We start from the raw sequence: 25,525 nt of genomic DNA, 5'->3' as shown, positions 1-25,525 counted from the left end.
GCCGCAGGACCCTGCCGCCTTTTGGCTCTGGTCAGCACTGGAAGAGGGCTTTGGAGTCTGCCAAGTCTCCAGCTAATGACATCAAGCTCTATTGCCTGTCGAGCTACAATTGCTCCAAGGGAGTCGAGCACCAGAGGTCCCATTAGAGGCCAGCACCAATGTCTCAATCGGTGCCCAACCACAAGGCTCCTCTGGAGCCGAAGGTAAAGGAAAAAGACTTAGAACCCTTAGCCCCTAGCAAGCATCCCCATCCCCATCTTGGAAAGTCTTCAACAAAAGTTGGCTGCTAGACAAAAACTCCTTTCCATTTACCCTGTCATTGGTAAAACCTATGCAAAGCCGCCTCCACCGGCTCCACTACCAGCTTTGGAGCCTGTTACCCATAAAAGAAGACTCACCTTTGAGGAGGAACTTTCCAGGGATCCCGCCCCAGAACCAACATCTAAGAAGCATAGGGACACAGCTATTAGTTCTGTCCCCCTTCCACATAGTCCACTTCCACCACTACTTCCTCCATGCCCTAACACCCCTCCTCCACTACCTGCACCAGACTCACCAGAGGGGTCTCGCTTTTCAGATTCACAGCTCGGCAGTGCTTACGCCTCCTTTGACCCCTGTAATCAGCCAACAGGCGGGGGTCCCATTGAGAACCCCTGAGACCACTACAGCGTAGATCCCCCAGAGGATCCAGACCTGGACCATTATCCAGTCAGGGCCTCATCCCACCAAACTCCCCCCCTCCCCCAATCCTACACCCTCCCTCCCTCCCCCACCCACCCTTCCCCAACCCCCCTGAGAAGAAATGTAAGCTCTTTGAAGATATTTGCAAGCAGCCCCCTGGTCAGCACTACATACCTTCACCAAGCACTAGAGATGAAACAGTTCAGATCAAGCATGGGGACTGGGTGTGCTGATTCATCTGAGAAATGTCTGAGCCTCCAAAGTTGGATCTGCCCTGCAGGTGGAGTCTGCGGCTACAGCACTGTAGAATTACCCCCAAACTAACTCCAAACACTTTGGGAAACTGGCAATCCCACTAGTTCGAGATGCCTCCAGAACTCAGCAAGGCTTCACTTAAGCCTCTTCATGCCTGCCTTGTCCAAAATACCTGTGCTGCCTCTACATGTCATTAGTTAAACACAGTGCTTTTATAGATAACATTGCGGTATGATTGCTGCCAGATTGTACATTGTACTGAGAGCCCAGGTCTCTTTATTGCTCTGGTTGGCCCTTTACTCTGGGCAGACTCTATCGGGTCAGGTATCCAACCCCTGTGTGGAGGCAGCAGCCAGGGGGGTTCCTGGCCCAGGAATGTACCTACTGTGTAACACTAGGTATAACAGCAAGGCAGTCTCTTGCTTTTCAAATGCTGATATTTTAATAGTCAGTGCATCAGTCTCAGTACTTGGAGGTTTACAAATGCTGCTCTGGTAGACGCCTAGACACGGAGTCTAGTGAAAGCCCTAGTAGTGGTGTTCACTCCCACTTCACACCCAGTGTGGCCCATATGTATGGGAGTTGGGAAGGGCCCAGAGAGCACTGGGCAGAGACGAGCCTTTCTCCGTCCTTAAAACAAGTGTCCTTGGTGGCAGGATGTTTTATTTACAGACACCCAGCTCTTCGTCGGCCCTGTATAGCGCAAGGCAGATACAGGGACCTCTTTGTTGAGCCTCAGGGAAGTGTAAAAGTAGATTGAGCTGGTTGGGTTTGAGTCTCAGCGAGAGACCTCTTAGTCATGTACCTTTCATTCACATTGGCTAGTCATACTGTGCCATGTTCTAATTCTCTTCGTATAAAACGTGTTTTATAGTTCTCTGTGAACTAATAGGACATATTTGCTTCATTACCAGAACCACCAATTCAAATCGGAGTTAAAGTGGAGGTGGACTCCTTTGCGATGAGCCATCAGGACAGTGAGAGCATCCGAACCATTAAAAGCCCCACAGGTGAGCCAAGAGTGATTTTTTTGTGTAGACAGATCAGTGATCACATCACAAAGAGAGTCTTGCAGGACAAACCTTGGACAGTGTTTTTAATTTATGATAACCAGAATCCAGGAGCCGCATTCATCATGGTGCCCGTCAGCCTCCTGACACTGTACATCGATTCATACTATATCGATTCACACATGTCTGATGGGCCTATTGGACACACACCATAAGTAACACAAGAGTTCGATTAAATCACACATAGAACCAAAATTCAGATTTAGTGTGACGCAATGAACTGTTTTTAAGGACCGGTAACAGAAATTTTTAAGACCACACCTGGAGACCTTTACCTCTTTGGCCATTACCTCGGCTGCCTTATCTTGACCAGTTTAGCTTCACCTTACCATGAACACATCAGCATTTAATTAACAATATTTATACCACTAGCTCACCACCATCGCCTTGTTCTGAGCTTTTAATCATTTCTATTATCTGCCCTAACCAGTAATTGATTTTAGTTTTATAGTATTATTTGTCATTAATCTAAAGTAACTTATATGTCCTTTCACTGATCTTATTGTTAACCCTAACTCTCACCTTCACCTATCTTAAATATTTAATTATATTAATGTAATTCCATTAATTTCAAATTCATTTTCTTTCCCCTATCCCTACCACCATCTCAGTCAAACAGAATGTTTTAATGTTTTAATTTTATTATTTGTTATTAAATTTATTTAAGTAAAATTAGAGGGCTCTTTCCAGAAGCTTAATGCTAAGCAAAACGCTCACATTACATCTTTATTTAAATTAAACTGAATTCATGCAAATGTATTTTCATGCAGTATGATACCCTTCCACTAATCCTAACATTATTCTCCGTACCACAAGGTGCGTTCTCCTGACCCCTTGGTTACAGAATCACAAGACAAGACAGACCAGCAAACTCGGATTTGGACTCACCATCATCTACTGCAAGAGCATCAACTGCTCCATCATTTTGCCTCACACCAGCAACGTGCTAGAACACATGGCCTTAAAAATCAGCACCTCCAACACCACAACCCATGGAGGATCTCAAGTATACTGCCCCCTACTACCCATATTCAATTTCATCAACACACTTGCAGACCTCATGGCCGCCTATGGCCCTCATAGCGCCTTCATTTTGTTCATCGAGCTCATGATCCACCTAGAGGACCAGACCGACCCCAACTCCACCACTCTTCTGGAAGACCTCAGCGTTTTGGGGCTCTTTCAGTGGGTAAACAACCTCACCCACATGGCCGGGCACCTCCTCGACCCTATCTTCGTAAACATTAACAATATCACGGTAGACAAACCCACCCAGCTCACCAGATGGACCACTCCCTTGTTCTCTTCAACATGCACCTGCCCAACCAGCCCAGAACGTCCTACACCTAGACCTCCTGATGGCCAATGGAACAAAGTTCCTGAGAAGATATGGATCTGTGAGCTCCGGTCTTGATACCCCCCACACCATGACAATCTAGCATGCTCCATCACGAACCTCAACACAGGGATCACCTCCTGCGCAGAGTCTCTGGCTCCTCTGCGAATCACCCCCAACCTCCTCAGGCCACAAACCAACTGGTACACCAAGGACCTCCGGCTCACGAAACATCACTGCAGACAACAGGACTAATGGTGGCGCCACACCCACTACAACATTGACGTAGGTTCTGATGCAGAGCGGCTATTAAAACCTTTTCCTTATGACATCAAGCCAGGAAACCTCTACACCTCTTTATTCATATAAATCCACTTCGGTGGGGCGCATGACACCGAATACACAAATTTACTCCGTTTTCTGGATTAATGATAAGTCGACGAGCTGCAGGACGAACGGAGTACCTTATTAAAATGACCGAATATACATTATATACATTAATCTTATAAACTGTCAGTTGTAAACATCAAGGTCCTCCGCTATTTGGTCAAGGGACCAACTAGTAGAATCAGTTGATGGTGATTAAGTCCAGCTCAATCGCAATTAAAACCTTTAACATTTATGGATCATGTTTAATTTAAGAATCACAGACTCAATCTTAGAGTTAGCATATGATTTTATCTGAATTCATTTAATGAAAGTAAATAAGTTAAGTTTTATTAGGTAAATACATTTAACATTATCCATAAGCATTTAAGTAAAATTAAAATAGAAACGGAAAATACTCATTACCCTTGGCCATAGGGCGATGAAGAGAATGGTTCACCTGAAAAAAGAATGAACCGCAGATCACAGGATAGATCTCCCAACACTGACTGACTGTCCCTCTAACCTCCTCGAACGCAATTCCCTCCCGGGGCAACTCCCGCGACGGTCTTGTTCCTACTCCCGATCAAAGTACGAAGTCCAAAATGACAGAGTCTCTCGTTAGCATCAGGATAGAAAAATGAAGTAATGTCAAATCGAATCTGATCGAACCAAAACGAACATGAACACGAACATGTCATAATGTAAGTGCAGACTCATTTATACCTTTTCCTCTAACTCGCTACACTCAAAATAGAAATCTTTAGGGGCTGAGTTTATTCTAATTGCTCCATTGGAGGGGTGGAGATGGTCACCTCATCTGTCGCCCTCCTTGTTCGAACCGGTTTTGCAAACAATAAATGCATACAGTAGTTCTCGTAATCCACAATGTCCAAGGGAAATTTAACTTGTTAATGAAATTTGTAGCAAACTCCGATGGTCATCCTCTGTAGCTCAGTTCTCCCATTCGTTCCCATGCATACATACAGAACTCTTAGCACGACTCTCGTTTTAGGTCAGGCTGGCCTTGACATCTCTCAAACCGGGCATATGCCGCATAAACGTGACTGGAGCATCCACTCTGCTCATGCGCGGGGCCATCTTATTCGGCGCTCACAATCCCATCCCTCTCCGGCAGCCATTTTCAGGCATGGCCTACCAGGTCCGAACAAAACTAATATAAGAACAAACACAACAGAATTTAGACATAGAAAAAAAAGTATTTCTGTTTACCACCCGCCATTCTAATAACCCGTGTTAGATATCACCTAGACAAAGCGACATTAAAAGCCATTTTACTTACCATCTGCATTCTTTGCCACAATATAATTTTGCTACACAACAAAATCCATGTAATTTTGTTATGTAAATCACAAGACCTATGTAATTTAATCTGCACTTGTAAGTAAATTAGGTTTTGCAAAGCCAGTTAGTTTTCCCACATATAGGGCCTCATGTAGGTACCTCAATACCCGTCGGTAACGGCCGAAAATCGGTAAATATCCCGTTACCGACCGGTATTGAGGCACTTGAGATGTAGGTGGCTGATTTCTGGATTTGGTATTTACCGAATCGGAATTTTAAGAAATCGGTAAAATACCGATTCGGTAAATACCTAATCCAGAAATGCAATGTAGGGGGCACTCAAGTGAGTGCATTATTGGTATCTGGATTCGTTATTTACCACCAACTACAAGTTGATGGTAAATGACGAATACCTTACAAAAAGCATTTTGTGCTATTTGTAAAGTGCCATGTGGCAGACATACATGCCCTTAGGGCATGTATGTGCGCCACATGTGCACACATGCACGAATCAGGGGTGCAACAGGGTGTCAATGTGACACCCTGCCACCCATGATAATGCCTCCCCTATTACCGATTCGGTATTTACCGAATCGGTAATAGTAACTGGCTTCCCATTCATTCCTATGGGCCTCCAGGCCCATAGGATTGAATGGAAAGGGATGCATTATTACCGATTCGGTAAATACGATTCATAAATACCGATATTTACCGAATCGGTAATAATTACCGATTATTTACCTACATACTATTTACCGATTCATAAATACCGAATCGGTAAAATTCGGTATTTATGAATCGGTAAATAGTATGTTACCTACATGAGGCCCATAGTGCCTAATAAAGGTGCATTTTTGTTGATTAGTACATGCGTTCAAACAGTATCATTAAAGTTATGAGGTCATTAATTTCAAAGGGGTACAAAAATATTTTGCTTCCCCTGCTCCATCAATGGGGGAATTGATGGAGCAGGGGAAGCAAAATATTTTGATATTATTTTTGATATTTTAATATCACCACTAAAACCTATCTTTATCAAATTATTAGGAATCATGTTTCTTGTCCATTTGCATTTGTTATTTCACACAATTGTGTTCTTTTAATTTTGTTTCTTAGACTTGTTATACAGGTTCTCTTTGAATTCTTCTAATTCAATCTCTCCCATTTCTCTCTCTTTCTTTATTTTTCTCATTTTCTCTTTTTACCTTGTTTTATCTTTTTATCCTTTTAACACATACACATGCTAATCTCAACATTATTGTCATCAATATTAACAATGTCACTGGAATTAGTATTTTCCCAATTAGGGAACTACCTACTTCGGTGAACCATTTCTTTATTAAGGAAAAAATCTTACCAAGCTTCTCCCATGCACCTTCAACCTCCAGTGGGGCAATTTCTTTATGCAATTCAGTAATGTTCTTTATATATTTTTGTATATTCTGACTTTTATCTGGAATGTTGTACCTTCAGCATTCCACAGACTCCATCCTCTTTTGCCAAAAGAATATCAAGGGTAAGTCGATTTTGCATCACCATAGCTCTCATGGCAACCATCTCGGTATTTACCATCAAGAACCCTCCAGCAGTATTCGTTGACAAACGATCTACTACCGGAGATAATTTCCGAATTTTGTATGCATTCAAAGATTCACCCACTGCTGGTATCAATGCTCCAAAAATGTCACCTATTATTTCTGAGAAACGTTCCTTTCTTCTACGTGTTAATGGTTTACCTATCTTGTGAATTCCCTTAGTTATCCAGTATTGGGGTATCTTTCATAGATTCACATGCCTGAATCATTCCCCGTCGCCGAGGCGGGAGTCCCCGGTAAATAAAAAAGTAGTGCCAAAACATTAGTAGTAGTAGTAGGCCTAAAGCCTAGATCTTAGTAGCCTATCTACCTCATTATGCAAAAGAAAACAAGAATTTGGTAACAACCAATCAGACACCAGTACCCTTCTAGAACCCTCTCAGCAGAGCCAGTTCTCCTCAGATTTTCACCGCACGTCGTGTGGAAGGGAGTCTCCCTTAGTGCCTCTCAGTTTTCAACTTGCTACAGCATGTCTGACAAGAAGGCCTTGTTTAAATCCTGCAGGACCTGCGCCAAGAAGAGGATCCATGTTGATGATCAACATTTGGACTGCATCTACTGCCTCTATCCTAAACATGAGGCAAGAGATTGCAAGATTTGCCGCACCTTCCCTACCAAGACTCTTAGGGATAGGGAGGCGAGAGTGCTTTTGTGGCTCAAATTCCCTTCGGCTGAGGAGGATGACAGAGCCTCCACTTCTAGCAAGAGAGCTAGATCACAGGACAGCTCTTCCAGTGAGGGGAAGAAGCGCCAGAAATCTCACCATTCTACTTCTGGTTCTGTTCAGAGAAGTCCCAAAATTTCCTCTGAATCAGCGCACTCTCCTCAGCAGTCTACGGTCAAGGCTACGACGCAAACTGTGGTAAAAGCCTTACAAAATCTCTGGCTTTCTCTCCACCTGCGATTTGTCACCTCATCTGCTCCTTCATTGATTGAAACCATCTCGACGACGGCCATTACCTCACCTATTCTGTCTATGAGGATTACTATCCTCTCAAAAAAGCCCGTCGTCGACGAAGCCAGCATTGACGATGCCATCGACGAGCCTTTCATCGTCGAAAAGAGAAGCGTCGATGAAGATCTCGTCCTCGAAGGTCCCGTCGACGACGATCCCGTTGACGAAGATCTCGTTGTCGAAGGTCCTGTCGACGACGACCCCGTCGACGTCGAGCTCGTCGACGACGACCCCGTCGACGTCGAGCTCGTCGACCACGACCCCGTCGAGCTCGTCGACGAAGACCCCGTCGAGCTCGTCGACGAATTCCCCGTCGACGTCGAGCTCGTTGACGAAGACCCCGTCGACGGTGAGTTCGTCGACGACGATAACCTCGTCGACGAAGATCCCGTCGACGACGATGACCTCGTCGACGAAGACGACTCCGTCGACGACGATCCAATCGACAAGTCCGTCGACGATAGCCCCGCCGACGACGACCTCGTCGACGATGGACACTAAAAATCTACTAACATCGATTGGAGATTTACCGGTTCAGTCTCAGACTCTTGTAATGGCGCCCGCTCATTCCACTCCTATTTCCACCAGGAGTTTTCAGCTAAAGACTTTTCAACGACAGCAATGTAGCGATATATCACCGCTTACCCCCTCACATCTCCTAGAAACATGTGCAGGGTGAGGATGACGATTATGAGGATGACGAGGATGAAGGGCCCTTTGGGATCGCTCGCCATCCTTCTGAACTGCACATCAAGTGTCAAGATGACGATGATGAAGAGGAGGACAATTATCAAGGGCATTACTATCAGGAAGATATAGTCATTCCGCATCATAGACCTTCCTACAGACAACCTCGTCAGAGTGAGATGTCACATCTGCCTCCGACTTTAATTCAGATTATAAGCAGCGTTTTCCATCGCAGCCAGCCACTCCACAGGTTCCGCGGACTGCGCCGCAGCCGGACCCATTGCCTTTGCCTGAGGATCCAGCCCCAACGCCTCAACTGCCTGACCCTCCACAGGACCCGCGTCAGGGTCAAGATTCAACCTCTGAAGAGGAATTCGAAGAGGGCGAGCTACCAGACCCAGCAGACCCTTGGGATTCGTATATCATCCCTATGCCTTCGCAACCCACCCCTCTACCATCTGATTCGCCCCCAGAGGATATAGGGGGATTCCATAACCTAATGCAGCGCGCTGCGACCAGGTTCCACTCGCCGGTTACCATTGAACAGTCTGACTGTTTTCTTCACGATTTTAAAGAGGAGTCAAGGAAGGTTACGAGGGCTATCCCTATCATTGACTACATTTGGAAGGAAGGAGTTAAAATTATGAAAAACCCAGCATCCGTGCCAGCGGTGCTTCCACGGATTGACAAAAAATACCGTGCTTCTGCCAACAGTCCTTCCTGTCTCATTGGCCAACCTCGGCCAGATTCGGTTATCTCACAGGCAGCCCAACAAAAATCTAAAAATCCGGCAGCACCTGTCACTACACCGCCAGATAGGGAAGGACGACGCCTGGATTTGATTGGCAAAATTTTTCAACGATGGCAGCTGCATCCATCAGGGCAGCCAACTCGTTGGCCATAATAGGGCGTTATGACCGCCAGATGTGGTCAGAAATGGCAAGCTTTATTGATCTTATCCCAGAGGACAACAGACAAGATGCTCGGAAGATTTTGTTGGAGGTTGAGCGTGCAGCATCAGAGACAATCGACTGCGCGCTGGATATTGTAAATACTAATTTCCGTCAGTTGGCTGGTGCAGCTGTTCTTAGACGCCAGGGTTGGCTTAAGGCTACCACGTTCAGACCAGAAGTCCAAACAAAAATATTGGATATGGCCTATGATGGCGAGTCATTGTTTGGAAAGCATATAGATGACGCACTCCAAGCAATAAAGACCGATACTGATACCGCAAGATCATTGGGCTCCTTGCAGTACAAACGAGGTACCTTCAGAGGCGCAAGAGGCCGTGGATTTTCAACCATAGGAGGTTATCACACCCAACAGAATAGGTACCAGCCTCAGTATCGACAGTCATATCAATCTTCCTACAGACAAACCAACACATCTGGTTTCTCTCGTCAAGGCGGACGAAAAAGATCGCAGAATCAGAGAAGAGACACCACAAGGAAGCAATGATTTCTGCAGGGCGCCTTCCACCCCCTTTTCCCTCCCTGTGGGTGTGAAAATTTCAACTTTTGTGAACAAGTGGAAGGAGATTACGTCGGACCAGTGGGTTCTAGACCTGGTTCTCAACGGTCATACCTTAGAGTTTGTCACCAAGCCACCCAACACACCACCCAAGGGACCCCCTCCCCCTCGTCTTCACTTACTATTCAAAGAAGCTTTAACGATGCTCCTCAAGAATGCAATTGAGAAGGTTCCTACATTTCAAAAGGGGACGGGTTTCTATTCCCACTTTTTTCTCATCAAGAAGAAATCAGGGGAGTGGCGTCCGATCTTAGACCTTCGCAATCTGAACAGATTCCTCAAAAAGCAGGAGTTTCGCATGGTCACTCTGCAAGAAATTCTAGGTTGCCTCAACGAGGAAGATTTTCTAGCTTCTTAAGATATGGAAGACGCTTACTTTCACATCCCAATACATCCGAAGCATCGCAAGTATCTTCGCTTCACAGTGGCAGGCGCCCATTACCAGTTCAAAGTGCTCCCGTTTGGGCTAAAATCTGCACCAAGGATATTTACGAAGTGCCTAGCCCCGGTGGCAGCAGCGTTACGATCCCAAGGAATCCAAGTCTTCCCGTATTTAGACGACTGGTTGATAAAAGGTCCTTCGGGAAAGCTCAGTCAAGGCTGCCGTGACAACATCTCTTCGTCTGTTCCACTCTCTGGGGCTTACGGTGAACAGGAGCAAATCTCAATTACATCCAAGCCAGATACTTCCTTTTCTGGGAGCTTTACTAGACACCGTCCGCTGCAAAGCATTCTTATCTCACGAACGGCAGGTTCGTCTTCAAAAGTTAGCAATCCTGATTTCCAAAAGAAAGTCAGTTTCTGTCCGGATGTTCGCGTCGCTTCTAGGGATGTGCTCCTCTGCAATACACCTCGTCCCTCTGGCTCGGCTCTGGATGCGACCCTTGCAGGAGGAATTACACCTTCAGTGGCAGCAGGCGACGGGTTCCTTCGACGACATCCTCAAAGTCACTTCAGGCATGAAGAGCGCTCTAAGTTGGTGATCCCACATACCCAACTTAGCAGAAGGGCTCACTTTCATACAGAATATTCCAGACTTTGTACTCACTACGGATGCTTCCATGGAAGGATGGGGAGGTCATCTCCAAGACTTACAGATACAGGGGAAGTGGTCTCCAGAGTACAAGAACAAACACATCAACAGTCTGGAATTGCGAGCAATTTTCCTGTCTCTTCAAGGTTTCCTTCCAAGGATTGCAGGTTCTTCGGTTCTGGTTCGGACCGACAATACCACCAGCATGTTTTACGTGAACAAACAAGGAGGAACAAGATCAGCAACTCTATCCACAGAGGCTCAGGAGTTGTGGGAATGGGTCACACTCCACAACATATCCCTCAGAGCATAGCATGTCAGAGGTCTCTGCAATACATTAGCGGACACGCTCAGCAGATCCCAATCGGATTGCCACGAATGGGAGCTGGAGCAAGCTCAAGTGCTCAGAGTATTCAGAGCTTGGGGAACACAGTCACTGGATTTGTTCGCCACAAAAGAGAACAAGAAATGCCGCTTTTATGCCAGCAGATACCCTCAACAGGGGTCAAGGGGGAATGCCCTGTCCATGCGATGGTCAGGGATTTGTGCTTACGCTTTTCCCCCGATACCTCTAATACCGAGGGTCATACGCAAAATAAAGTTGGAGGGCTGTCGTCTCATCTTGATTGCACCCAGATGGCCACGCCAATACTGGTTTCAGGAGCTTCTATTATTTTCTCAGGACCAGCCGATTCGTCTTCTCCCGACGCCCACAATGCTGTCAAGGAACAGAGGTCAGGTTCTCCACCCAGACCCTCAATCCCTACATTTACACGCATGGCTCCTGACTTCTTAGAATTCAAGGACCTAAATATCCCTCAAGACTGTAGGGATATATTAACAAAATCACGAGCTCACAGCACGATAAAAACTTACCGTCTAAAATGGAAACGATTTTGCTGTTGGTGTGAAACAAACCAGGTGCACCCGGTGGACGCTCCTGCAGAACAGGTCCTCCCTTATTTGTTACACCTGGCAAGATCTGGACTTTCTTTCCCTTCAGTCAAAGTCCACTTGGCTACACGTTCCAGATTCAGAAAGGGTGCTCATGGCCCTTCCCTTTGTTCATCCTCTTTAGTTAAGCAGTTTATGAAAGGACTCTTCCGGGAGTTTCTTCCGGTCAAGCTTCCGCCACCGGAATGGGAACTCAACACAGTCTTAATGCAATTAATGAAGCATCCATTTGAGCCTATCCACAAGGCTGACCTCAAATTCCTTACCTGGAAGGTTGCTTTACTTCTGGCTTTAACATCAGCTTGTCGAGTAAGTGAAATTCAGGCATTTACTATAAAGGAACCTTTTCTACACTTCACTCAAGATTACGTGCACCTCCGAACTAATCCAACATTTATCCCTAAGGTGCCGTCACAGTTTCATCTTAATGAACCAGTGAGGTTAAAAACTTTCTTTCCTAATCCATCTACTCCAGTGGAACGAGCCTTACATTCTCTCGATATCAAAAGATGTCTCAAATTCTATCTTCAAAAAACAAAGAACCTTAGAAAGTCCGACCAATTGTTCGTGGCTTATGGCGAAACTACCCTGGGAAGAGCGGTGACAAAATCCACCATTGCCAGATGGATAGCATCTACAGTCCTTTTCTGCCATGACAAAGCTCACAGGCCATTGTTACGAAAACCCAAGGCCCATTCCACGAGGACTATAGCAGCGTCTACAGCATTGTTTGCTGGAGTGACTCTGGAGAATATCTGCCGGTTCGAGGTATGTGGGCTGCTGAATTCATATCTGTGCATAGATCGCCGCCTAGTGTTGTGTCCTGGAAGAGTCTTCGAAGTATCACGAGATAGGTGACTCCTCCCCTGGACCACAGTGCGCATGGGCATCCTCTCCATCCCCAGATTGTTTTTTTCCGCCATTGGGTTCGGATGTGCTTATCTTAGCTCAAGTTAGGAAAATTTAGTTTAAGGCCAAAAGGCCTTTAGTTTTCGTCGGTACTGTTCCCGTTCGGTATCGACTGCTTTCTTAATTAGTTTAGAAACTTCTTCCAGGTCCGAACATCGACCTTACATCGACAATGGAATCGAGGACCCCATTCAAACGGTGTCCACTATGCCACGCCAAATACCCACACATCGACGTCCACCCGGTATGCAACAAATGTCTCTCACCGGATCACGACGAATCGAAATGTATGGCCTGTGCCCGATTCAGATCGAAGAAGACTCTCCGGAACCGGCGGGCAGCGAGATTAGAAGCGCAGCAATCGGCGCCTGCCCCGGCCAACATCTTCAGCACCGAGGACGAGGACGTTGAGAGCGTGGAAGAAGTAAACTCCAGCCCCGCTTCCGACCAAGATTCCCGATCGGAAGACGCCGATGAAGTGCTTTTTCACAGGGAAGAAGCCGTCGACGAGGTAGGGGACTACGATGAGGCCTTTGGGGCCGAAGAAGATAGCTCTAGCGAAGAGCCAGGCCTACCCGTCAATACGGAGGCCGTCAAAGTGCGTCATTCTACGACTCCGGTCAAGGGATCGCCTCCGGGCCTTACCCGAGATCAATCCCAAAGTTCTTCAGCCCCGCCTTCGGGCCCGGCCTCGAACATCCAGCACGAGCCATTATTGCCAAAGACGACTGGTTTCCCTTCAACGAAACCGATCGTCGCACCAGTTCCACCGAAACCAAAAGTGAAACTGGCCATCGTCGGCTCGAAGCCCTCGAAGACCTCCACTCCTTCGACGCCAACACCGACCATCGGCTCCGAACGCACTAAGAGGGATTTCGGCGCCGAACTCGCTGCAGCGGATATCGGTACCGACCCGAAAAGGAAGGCCCTCGGTCCCACTAAAGCGCCTCGGCCCCTGGCACCGAAACAGTCGGCCCCGACCACCAAAGTCAAAATGGCCGCTCCATCTGAGTCCACTTCCAAAACGGCGGCACACGCCAAGCTATCGACTCCGACGACCGCTGATACCTCTCTTCGGCTCGATGACCCTGTGGCTTCAAAGCAGTCGGCGCCTACCTCTACGGTACCGACCAGCACCAAAAAACCTTCGGCGTTCTCGGTGCGACAAGTCGCGGCATCGTTGCAACGCATCAGAGAACGGGCTGCCCTCCGATCCACGTCGGGCCCCGATACGAACAAGGCTCCAAAGGCACCCTCGGCACCAACCAGCATCACTTTTGGTTTTCCGCCATCCACGGCGCCGAAGATGTTCGAGATCCTAACACGTGTCCGCCAGACACAGTCCCCATCTACTGGACACTCACCTTCTGAGCCTTCACAGCCACAATTCATCGACGCCGACACTGGCAGACTGATGCTCCGCAAACAGAAGATCACTCCAGAGAGAGCTTTGGACTCCTACAGAATACCTCTGAAGCATAAATTGCCATCAGAGTCGGAACCGGTTCTGTATAAACGCTTGCACACCTCTTATCAGGATCCCCAGTCCTTTTCTCCTACACCCTCCGAAACGGACGCAATGGAGGACTACATGGGTGATGATACCACCTACCCTAGGGATATCGATCCTGAGGAGCAGCAGGACCCAGATCAAGCATGGGATGACCCTACAGACCAGGGTACCGCGACAGATACCCAGGACACGCAGCTTTACGGCGCAAAAACATCTCCCACAGAGGACACTGCTGCCTTTAATGCCCTCATAGAACGTGCTGCCGCCAATCATGGAGTACAACTCCACTCTGACACGGTCGAGGAAGACTTCCTAGTGGACACTTTCGCCTCCTCCGAGAGGACTGTCAAAACTTTGCCCATGCTGAAAGGTGTTCTCAAACCTGCGAAGGACATTTTCAAGGACACAACCAGGGCACGGGTGCTAAACCCCAGGATTGAAAAAAAATACAAACCTGCACCCGGAGACCCTATGTACATTAGAGGTCAGTTACCTCTGGACTCCATGGTGGTTGCCAACGCTCGCAAACGAGCCCACTCGCAAACAACAGGTGATGCTCCTCCCCCAGACAAGGAGTCTAAGGTGCTGGAGACCTCAGGCAAAAGAATTGCAGCTCAAGCAGCAAACATCTGGCGCATTGCCAATACACAGGCCCTCCTGGCCCGCTATGATCGTTCACACTACGACACGCTAGAATCACTACTCCAGCATCTCCCAGATGAATACAAAGAGGCAGCGGAGCTCCTCGTCGGAGAGGGACAACTCCTTACCAACGCATCCATTAAGTGCGCACTGGAGGCTGCCGACACTGCAGCTAGGGCAATTAACAACAGCGTCATGTTACGCCGACACGCTTGGTTAAGAATCTCCGGATTCAAACCAGAGATTCAAAACAACATCCTGAATCAGCCAGTCAACCCCGACTACTTATTCAGCCCAGAGGTTGACACCACCTTAGAAAAAATAAAGAAAGACACTGACACTGCGAAGTCAATGGGGGCTCTGCAAACGCAGCAATTTCGTAGTGGCTCCTTTCGTCGCCCCGGGAATAGAGGAGCAGCTAGAGGCCAGGGGTCACAACAGCAATACACTAAAGGGGGCACACACAGTACCTACGATAAGAGCAACAGAGGCGGATATCGTGGCTCCAGCACCAAGGGCAGAGGACGTGGTTACGGCAACACCAGGTCCTCACCCAAAAACAAACTGTGACGCCCTCTCCCTTCCCCCGACCACATAACACCTGTCGGGGGGAGACTCCGGCGGTTCCTGTCCACGTGGAAAACCATCACCACAGACAGGTGGGTCAGGGACATTATCCAGCACGGTTACTGTCTCGAATTAACCTCCACTCCACCCAACATACCGCCAAAGCACCGTCCTATGTCCGTAGAGCACTTAGCCTTATTGCAGCAGGAAGTGCTAAGTATGCTGCAAAAGGGTGCAATAGAGGTCGTGCCCATCAACCAGCAGGGGACAGGGGTGTACTCTCTGTACTTCCTAATCCCAAAAAAGGACGGGTCGCTCAGACCTATACTAGACCTGAGACCCCTCAACCACTACATTCTGTCAGAGCATTTCCATATGCTCACCCTACAGCAAGTTCTCCCGCTGCCCAGCCAGGGAGACTTCCTAGCCACACTGGACCTCAAAGATGCGTACTTCCACATACCCATACACCCATCACACAGGAAATATCTCAGGTTCACTATTCAGTGACAGCACTATCAATTCAAAGTCCTCCCCTTCGGCGTGACAACAGCACCCAGGGTTTTCACCAAGTGCCTAGCTACAGTGGCTGCACATCTGCGGAGACAACACATTCACGTCTACCCTTACCTGGACGACTGGCTTCTTCAAGCAAAGTCAGCCCAGCAATGCGCCAGCCACATGTCCCTCACCATCCACCTTCTTCACAGTCTGGGATTCTCACTAAATTACTCAAAATCTCATCTCCAACCCGTACACGTACAACAGTACCTGGGCGCGACCATAAACACTCTGGCAGCCACAGCTCAGCCAAATTTAGTGAGGATCAACAGCATGCAACTGCTGATCTCAAAGTTCAAACCTCAACACTCCCTTCCTGCGCGAGTGTTCATGCAGTTGATTGGCATGATGGCCTCCTGCATCTTCATAGTCCCGCACGCGAGACTACATATGCGCCCGCTTCAGGAGTGCTTAGCACGTCAATGGAATCAGGCTCACGGGCAATTAAAAGACCTAGTGTTGGTGAGCGGTCGGGCATACAACTCTCTGCATTGGTGGAATCCACAAAACCTTTGCAAGGGCTGACCGTTCCAAGAGCCTGTTCCACAAATAATACTGACAGCGGACGCCTCTCTCCAGGGATGGGGGAGCTCATGTGCTCAGCTACACAGTGCAGGTACTATGGACGACACAACAAAAGACGATGCACATCAACGTTCTGGAACTGATGGCAATCTTCCTAGCCATGAAGGCATTCAAAGTACACTTGTGCAACAAAGTCGTGTTGATCCGGACGGACAACATGACTGCCATGTACTACATACAGAAGCAGGGAGGCACACACTTTCCACAGTTGTCTCATCTGGCTCAGAGCATGTGGAAGTGGGCCATTCAGAGGAACATATTCCTCATGGCAGAACACCTCCCGGGCAAGGACAACCAGATGGCGGATCTGCTCAGCAGACACAGCCACCAGATGCACGAGTGGGAGCTGTACCCATCAGTACTCCAACCGTACTTCCAACAGTGGGGTCATCCAGAGATAGACCTATTCGCCACAAACGAAAACGCAAAATGCCAAAGCTTTGCCGCCAGGTTCCCACATCCACAGTCACAGGGCAATGCGATACGGATGAACTGGTCCGGCAGATTTGCGTACGCTTTTCCCCCAGCGCCATTAATACCGCTGGTGGCACGCAAACTGCGACAGTACTCACTGACACTCATCCTAGTTGCTCCAACGTGGGCGCGCCAGCCATGGTACACCACCTTTCTGGAACTTTCCGTGGTGCCGCATCAAAGGCTGCGGATAAAACCTGCACTTTTAACGCAGAGCCATGGCGAAATTCAGCACCCAGATCCGCAACAGCTGAACCTGGCAATCTGGCTCCTGAAGTCTTAGAGTTTGGCTACCTAAACCTGCCACCTGACTGTATGGAGATCATCAAGGAAGCCAGGAGACCCACTACCAGAGCTTGCTATGCAGCTAAATGGAAGAGGTTTGTCATTTACTGCACCAACAATAACATTAACCCGCTAGACGCATCCATTCAAAACATAATCTGTTACCTATTACACCTATACCGATGCAATCTGGCATACACCTCAATTCGTATCCATTTATCTCCAAAACAGGCAGCACCTCTCTTTATTCAGAGTGCCTGCCATCAAAGCCTTCTTGGAAGGACTTAAACGAGTGATTCCCCCAAGACACCCACCAGCACCGGTGTGGAATTTCAACTTGGTCCTCACCAGACTCATGGGTCCACCCTTCGAGCCTCTCCACTCGTGTGAGATTCAATTCCTCACCTGGAAAGTAGCTTTCCTAATCGCAATCACTTCGTTAAGACGAGTTAGTGAACTCCAGGCACTAACCATTGAAGAGCCATTCATACAGGTTCATGCAAACAGGGTCGTACTACGTACCAACCCCAAATTCATGCCTAAAGTAATATCGCAGTTCCACATAAATCAAACCATTGAACTGCCTATTTTCTTTCAAAATCCACAAAATGTCGCAGAGAGAATGCTCCATACACTAGATGTAAAAAGGGCCCTCATGTGCTATATAGACAGAACTAAGGACTTTAGGAAGACAAAACAACTCTTCGTTGCCTTTTCTCCACAACACAAGGGCAACGCCATTTCCAAAGCAGGTATAGCCAGATGGATCGTTAAATGTATTCAAATTTGCTATCAAAAAGCTAAACGCACACTAACGATTCCCCCACGAGCCCACTCAACACGAAAGTTAGGGGCGTCCATGGCTTTCCTGGGAAACATTCCTTTACAGGAAATATGTAGATCAGCCACATGGTCCTCTATACATACATTTACCAAACACTACTGTGTAGATGTACACTCAAAACAGCAGGCAGCTGTAGGACAGGCTGTTCTCAAAACTCTCTTTCAGACTGCTGCAGCTGGCACTGGTAGCCGCCGCTAATAGGAGGTACTGCTATGTATTCTATGCACAGATATGAATTCAGCAGCCCACATACCTCAAACTGAATATGCTACTTACCAGTATGCATCTGTTCTTGGCATGTAGGGCTGCTGACATTCATATCGCCCACCCTCCTCCCCGGCGCCTGTCGCAGCTGCAGCTCTCAGAATTACTGTATAGCATGGTCATCACTTACTGTATCTACTCCATCACTGCCACAATGGCGAAAAACAATCCGGGGATGGAGAGGATGCCCATGCGCACTGTGGTCCAGGGGAGGAGTCACCTATCTCGTGATACTTCGAAGACTCTTCCAGGACAACAACGTGCAAACATCCGGACCCAACACTAGGCGACGATCTATGCACAGATATGAATGTCAGCAGCCCTACATGCCAAGAACAGATGCATACTGGTAAGTAGCATATTCATGCTGCGACATGGAAAAATGTCCACACTTTTACGAGACATTACTGCCTCCAATCTACGCATCGAGACGATGCAGCAGTCGGACAAGCTGTCCTGCGACATCTATTTCTTTGAGATGTTTTCAGGTACCTTTTTCATACTTTTGACATGTAATATGTTTATCTTTTGGTATGACAATGCAGTGTTTTACAATAATGATTTGCTTTCATTTTAATGTTATTGCTTTACATGCTTTTTCTCTTTATAGATTGCATGTTTCGAATGTTAAGATCTTTTCTTATACCTCTTGTTAACAAGCTGTGGATGCAATTAGGGAGTATCAGCACTAGTCTCCCACCATCCGCAAACGACTGTATACTTGGTATACTGCTCGCTATTCTGATTCAGGCATGTGAATCTATGAAAGATACCCCAATACTGGATAAGAAAACAAGTTACTTACCTGTAACTACAGTTATCCAGTATTGGTATCTTTCATAGATTCACATGCACCCACCCTCCTCCCCGTAGAGTCAGTTCTATATATTTTGGGACGTTACTTCCCACTTGTGCTACGAAAATCTGAGGAGAACTGGCTCTGCTGAGAGGGTTCTAGAAGGGTGCTGGTGTCTGATTGGTTGTTACCAAATTCTTGGTTTCTTTTGCATAATGAGGTAGATAGGCTACTAAGATCTAGGCTTTAGGCCTTTTCTTTGGGCCTACTACTACTACTAATGTTTTGGCACTACTTTTTTATTTACCGGGGACTCCCGCCTCGGCGACGGGGAATGATTCAGGCATGTGAATCTATGAAAGATACCAATACTGGATAACTGTAGTTACAGGTAAGTAACTTGTTTTCTTCCCCTTTCCACATGAAATATCTTTGAAAAGACCAGGCCTAGATAACATGTTACATACCAATGGTCCGGTAACCTATAATAAGCTTTGTTCCCGCAAATATAATAGATCCCTAGAAATACTGGATCTTTTCCTCCTTTGAATCTCCATCCTCCTATAATTTTGTATGTTTCTCGGCACTCACTAGAACCCACGAAATAGTTATCATACATGGTGTTATGTCTGCTAATACACAATTTTCCTTGTTGTGGCCAAAACCCAAGGTGGCGTTTTCATCTTTTCTCCTGTTGCTTTTCTTTGAAACGTAACCCTTCTGTCTTCTACCATGTCTAAAAAGACCTTTTCTTCTTTCCTCACTGTACAAGTAAGATTGTGTCTAAATGCGTAATCTAATGTTAATTCTTTTGTTTCTAAGAAAGGTGAAACTTGCTAAGATTTTTGGAGAATTTTTCTTAGAAACAAAAGAATTAACATTAGATTACGCAAAAACAGCATCTATGTCAGTGTAATAATATTCTACTTTGCCTGTCTTATAAAATAACCTTGCTAGAACACTACAAGTTATTCCATACATCAAAGGAAGGTGATGATATGTTACACCTTCTGACACAGACGCAGGTAACTGCATGCAGACATTACAATCCCTGACATCCATTGTCTCTACATATTCGTACAAAAGATTTGTGAAAACATTCTTTGAAAAATCAGTTATTGACTTGTCTCTATGAAGTTCAGTGTTATCTTACAGTGTTGTGGTGTCCTTTATGTTAGATGTCTTATCTCTATTCGTGTCATTGTTGATGTTAGATGTATTTTCTTCAACTAGTCTAAATGGAATAATTATTGCTAAAATAAACCAAATGAGCACCAGTAAACCTGTACAATAGAAACACAGCTTACACCATCCCCAGAGGAACTCACATCGAGATCTTCTACTCTTAGTGTCTACCATAGTGAACTATATTCTAAACTATATACAGGAAAAATGTATCTTTCCACACTCCCACAATGACTTTTTCCACCTTCCCTTTTCACTTATTGTTGACCGGAGTCAAATGCTTTTAGCGTACTTTTTTAGTTCTTCAAAAATGTCTTTTGACTTTATCAGTTCATGTGTCTTTTCTGGTTTCTTTGGTCTCCTCAAGAAGTGCACAGTTCACTCTCACCCACTTGTTTACAGTCCTTGTTTGGGTTTTCGTGACTGCTATCCACCTCTTCAATGTCAGGCAGTGCGATGTATGTCCATTCAGGCGATTTGTATTTCAAATTAGGTCTTTTCACTCTTTTGAGTCTCTGCAATTGTCCTTCATTCAATTTTTTTTTGCTTTCTCTGGCTTATTTCCTTCACTTGTTCTTCTTTATTTTTGTTCAAATTTATTATTTTATATCTCAGTCTTTTATTTTCGTTTTGCCAATTGTCTCCTTTCCTTGGCCTTTTTACTTTGTTTTCCTTTTCCCCACGTTCCACTTTCCAAGCTCTCTTTCGCGGTCCTTGTCTTTGCCCTATCTCTTCTTCACTTTCCTCGGATTCTGTTTCAGATCTCACGTCACTTTCTTTAACTTTGAATGTTATGATCTGAATCTAGACTTTCTTCTGTTGTTTCAATTATTTCTGAAGGGATTTCCCCAAAACATTTACTTGGTTGTTCCCTATCACTGTGAATTATTTCAGTCTCAACTGTTTCGGTATCAATTATTTGTCTTTCAAATTCTTCTACTTGCCTTTCACTAGGTTCAGATAGTTCTGTTTCAGATGCCGAACTGGTATCCGATATTTCCAGATGTCGACTTACAGGTCGATCTTCAGGATCTGGAACTCTGATTGTATGGCTGACATGAATCCAATTTTTCACACCTGCACACTTTGCTGCTGTGGTAGTCACTAGAATCACCTGTCGTGGCTTATCCCAACGTGTAACCAAGCAATTTCTTCTTCTGTGGACTTTTATACGGACCCAATCTCCTGGACTCAGATCATGAGCTGGTTTTCTCTCAAGAGTGGTCGCATCCGGTCCAACCTGATGAAACACAGAATGCACCACATCAGCCAATCCTTTGCAATAGTCCAGAATGAGATCATCAGTTATAGTCAGCAGTTTGTTGACAGGTACGTGTGCTTTGTCTCATTACTCGTCCCATTATGATTTCATGAGGACTTCTGTCTGGTACGCTCCTTATGCTCATGAGCACGAGGGGCAAGGCATCTGGCCATCTCAGTCCTGTGGCCTGACACATTTTTCCCAGCCTATTCTTGATGGTGCCATTTACTTGCTCAACCACCCCAGAAGCCTCTGGTCTGTAGGCACAGTGCAACTTTTGTTGAATATCCAGCGCTTCACATATCAGCTGGATAATTTAATTTTGGAAATGGCTTCCTCTATCTGTTTCCACCATATCTAGGAATGAATTCTCTCAGTAAAAGCTTAGCTACAGTAACTCCATCATTCCTTCTTGTCAGATAGGCTTCCACCCAACGAGAAAACAAAGAGACAACCACCAAGACATACCTCAATCTGTTACTCGGGGGGGGGGGGGGTATTTCAATAAAATCTGATTGCATTCTGGTAAAAGGACCTTCATCACGTCCTATTGTTCCCAAACTCACTACTGTCGTCTTTCCAGGGTTTAGCTGTTGGCATATAAGACATCTTTGGCAAGTTCGTTTGCTTGCCCCAGATGCCTGGAACCCGCTGCCTCGTTTATACACATGTTTTGGGACTGCCCGACACTGCATAATTAATGGCACGCGATCCATACCGCTCTCCGCACGGTCACGGGGTTACAAGACCTATACACATGGGAGGCAAGCGCCCTGGTTATACACAGGCGGCACAAACACAAGAAGGTGGAAAGGCGTTACGCCTCCCTAGTGCTTCACCTAGCCAAACGGTGCATCACCATGCACTGGAAGACACCGGAGGGCCCCCCCCCTAGCAGCATGGGTAGGCGCAGTCAAAAAATGGGGTAAAGCGGAGGAAACACTACTCAGAACGGAGGAAGCCCAATGATAGACCTCGCAGGGGAATAGACACATTACATGGCCCTTATGCGGCGCAGTGACCACTATGCGCACTGGTGGGGCATGCCCAGACGCAGACCCCGGCCACCTGTCTGCAGCTTAAAAAGAGTAGCGACACGCACCCCACGGGTCCGCGAGACCAGAGGCCCGCCTGGGATGCGACTGGGCGTTCCTGCCTCGTATACTTATACACCAATAGTAATTCCAAATGTGCCTCTGTATGTAATGTCTATGCAAATGCCAATAAAAAAGAATTTTCAAAAAAAAAAATAAATAAGACATCTTTGGCAAAGGCTTTCAGCTATAGCCCTAAATTTGGGGTTGTACCAAGTCTGTTTGAAAAGTCTAATCATAGCATCTCTACCTATGTGTGCCTGTCCATGGTACATCTGTGCCATGTTAGAGATAATGCTATCAGACATAACTGGTCTTTCATCTCTTTAAACCCAATTTTCATCTTCCTCTAAAGCCTGCTTTTATCCGTGTATCTTTTCCCTCATCACTTGCTTCTTCTTGCAGTTGTCTCACTCATCCCACGTTTCAACTATGTCAGTAAACAGCAATGGACATGAAACATGTTCTTTTTCCCTCCTCCGATTTATTGTGGTCATATTTCTAGCACAATATTGAGCTATCTCATCAGCAAACTTGTTTCCCTCTGTAATGTAGTCATTTCCATTTTTGTGTGCAGCACATTTCACCACTACAATTTGTTTAGGCAGTTGTATCGCCTCAAGCAACATCTTTTCAAACTCACCATTCCTATTTGGAGACCCTGAGGAAGTCAGGAATCCCCTCTGGGACCAGATCTGTCCAAAATAATGGACCACTCAGAAGCCAGTGATTCGGAAATTTCTTCCCAGTTTGCAAGCTCGGATTAAAGCGATCAGCTCAGCAACTTGGCCTGAACGTATTCCTCTCAAACAAGACGCTTCCATTATGGCTGCCACCATGCATACGCAGCGCTTAAAACTCCTTTTGTTCTCAGGCATGATCCATCCACAAACATCACATAATCTGACTCTTCTAGAGGTGCATCTCTAATGTCAGGACGAGGCTTTGTGCAGAATTCGAGCACATTCAAACAATTATGATCAATATCATCTTTGACCTCTGCATTTACTGCATCAGGCAGTAAGGTGGAAGGATTTACACTTATGCATCTTACAATCGTCACATTATATGCACCCAAAATCACCTTTTCATACCTAGTCAGCCGACTATGTGTCAGTTACTGTGTTTTTGTTCTGGTCAGGAGAATCTCAACTGAATGTGGGATGTATACCCGTAAAGGATATCCCATTACAATGCCTTCACTCTGTTCCAGACTCACACACGTAGCAGCTACTGCTCTCAGACATCCAGGCAACGCTTTTGCTACTGGGTCCAAAACAGCTGAAAAGTAAGCAATTGGTCGTCTCATTCTTCCATGTCTTTGTACTAGTACTGAAAGTGCACATCCGTCTCTTTCACTACAGTACATTTCAAATTCTTTCTCATAATCAGGCATTCCCAATGCTGGGGCTTCACACAAGCTGGTTCTCAGTTGCTCAAAAGCTTCCATCTCTTCCTCATTCAGCACAATCGGATCTTTTACATCACTTTTTGTTAATCGCTGTAAAGGTTTTGCAATCAGTGAAAATCCACTTATCCACTGTCAGCAATAACCAACCATTCCTAGGAACATTCTCACCTCTCTCTGTGTCATTGGGGCTCTCATTCCTTTAATAATCCTGATTCTTTCTGTTGTCACTTTTCTCATCCCTTTTTCAATCTTATGACCTAGATACTGTACTTCCTGTTGACAAAACTGATGTTTTTGATGGAGACACCTTGTGTCCTCCTTCTGCTAAATGATTTAATAATGCAATTGTGTCGGTGACGCATGCTTCTCTTGTCCTTGATGCCACCAGTAGGTCATCAATGTACTGGACCATCACAGATTTTTAAGGCATCTTCAAACTATCTAAAGATTTTTTCAAAATTTGATTGAAAATGGAAGGACTTTTAGTATACCCCTGAGGAATTCGGCACCATGCCAAAATACGCTCGCCAAACCGAAACGCAAATAATGGCTGGCTGTCAGTGTAATGGAATAGAAAAGAATGCATGGCACAAATCAATGACTGTGTACCATTCTGCATCATGATGAATTTTGTACAGTATTACAGCAGGATTTGGCACAATTGGGCAGCAAGGAACAACAATGTTGTTCACCTTTCTTAAATCTTGCACTATCTAGGCTTCTTTAATCCCATTATAGGTGAATTACAGGAACTGCTCATTATCTCTCTCAAAATTCCCTGTTCAATCATTTTATCAATTACAGGGGTTATTCCTTCAATCATCTCTGGCATCAATTTATACTGTGGGGTATTCAGGAAATGTGTTCCTTATTTTACAGTAATCTTTACAGGGTCTACTCCTTTCATTAGACCTATATCTTCACCGGTGAAATCCCACACATCGGTCCTTGCTATTCCTTTCAATTCAGTAGGGATTTTCTCTGCATCAAACACAGGAAATGTTTCACACATTTCTGGTTCTAGTTCTGTCATAGTCACTTTATCCAGAACATCATCATCTGGTGTCTGGAATGCAATACCATCTGGGGTACAGTAGTTGGTGCAATTCATTTTACAAAGTATATCACGTCCTACTAAATTAACGGACTGCAATCGCACACTACAAAGCGATGCATACCTCTAAATGGACCAATTTCCACCTCCGCTGGTTTTGTAAGAGGGGTTTTAATTTTTCTGTTGGAGACACCTACAACTTGGATGAATTCTCCTGAGAGAGGAAGGTTTAAAATTTCCACTGATTTTACAGTAGAACGGGTAGCACCAGTGTCCACAAGGAAAGTATCATTTACACAATCACCTTTCCATC

General features: G+C 46.0%; 1 protein-coding gene across 1 annotated transcript in view; it reads left to right on the top strand.

Moving 5' to 3' along the window:
* LOC146813456 (uncharacterized) overlaps positions 1-25,525 on the top strand; it is a 550,359-nt gene that overhangs the window by 243,043 nt on the left and 281,791 nt on the right. The window contains exon 11 of the mRNA XM_085615430.1: positions 1,851-1,946. Within this exon, the coding sequence (XP_085471556.1) occupies positions 1,851-1,946 (96 nt within the window). The remainder of the gene's footprint in view (positions 1-1,850; positions 1,947-25,525) is intronic.

Source organism: Triturus cristatus, chromosome 7 (assembly GCF_964204655.1).
Source record: "Triturus cristatus chromosome 7, aTriCri1.1, whole genome shotgun sequence".
Classification (NCBI taxonomy): Eukaryota; Metazoa; Chordata; class Amphibia; order Caudata; family Salamandridae; genus Triturus; species Triturus cristatus.
Note: the sequence above shows the minus strand (reverse complement) of the source record. Positions and strands in the feature narration are given on the sequence as shown.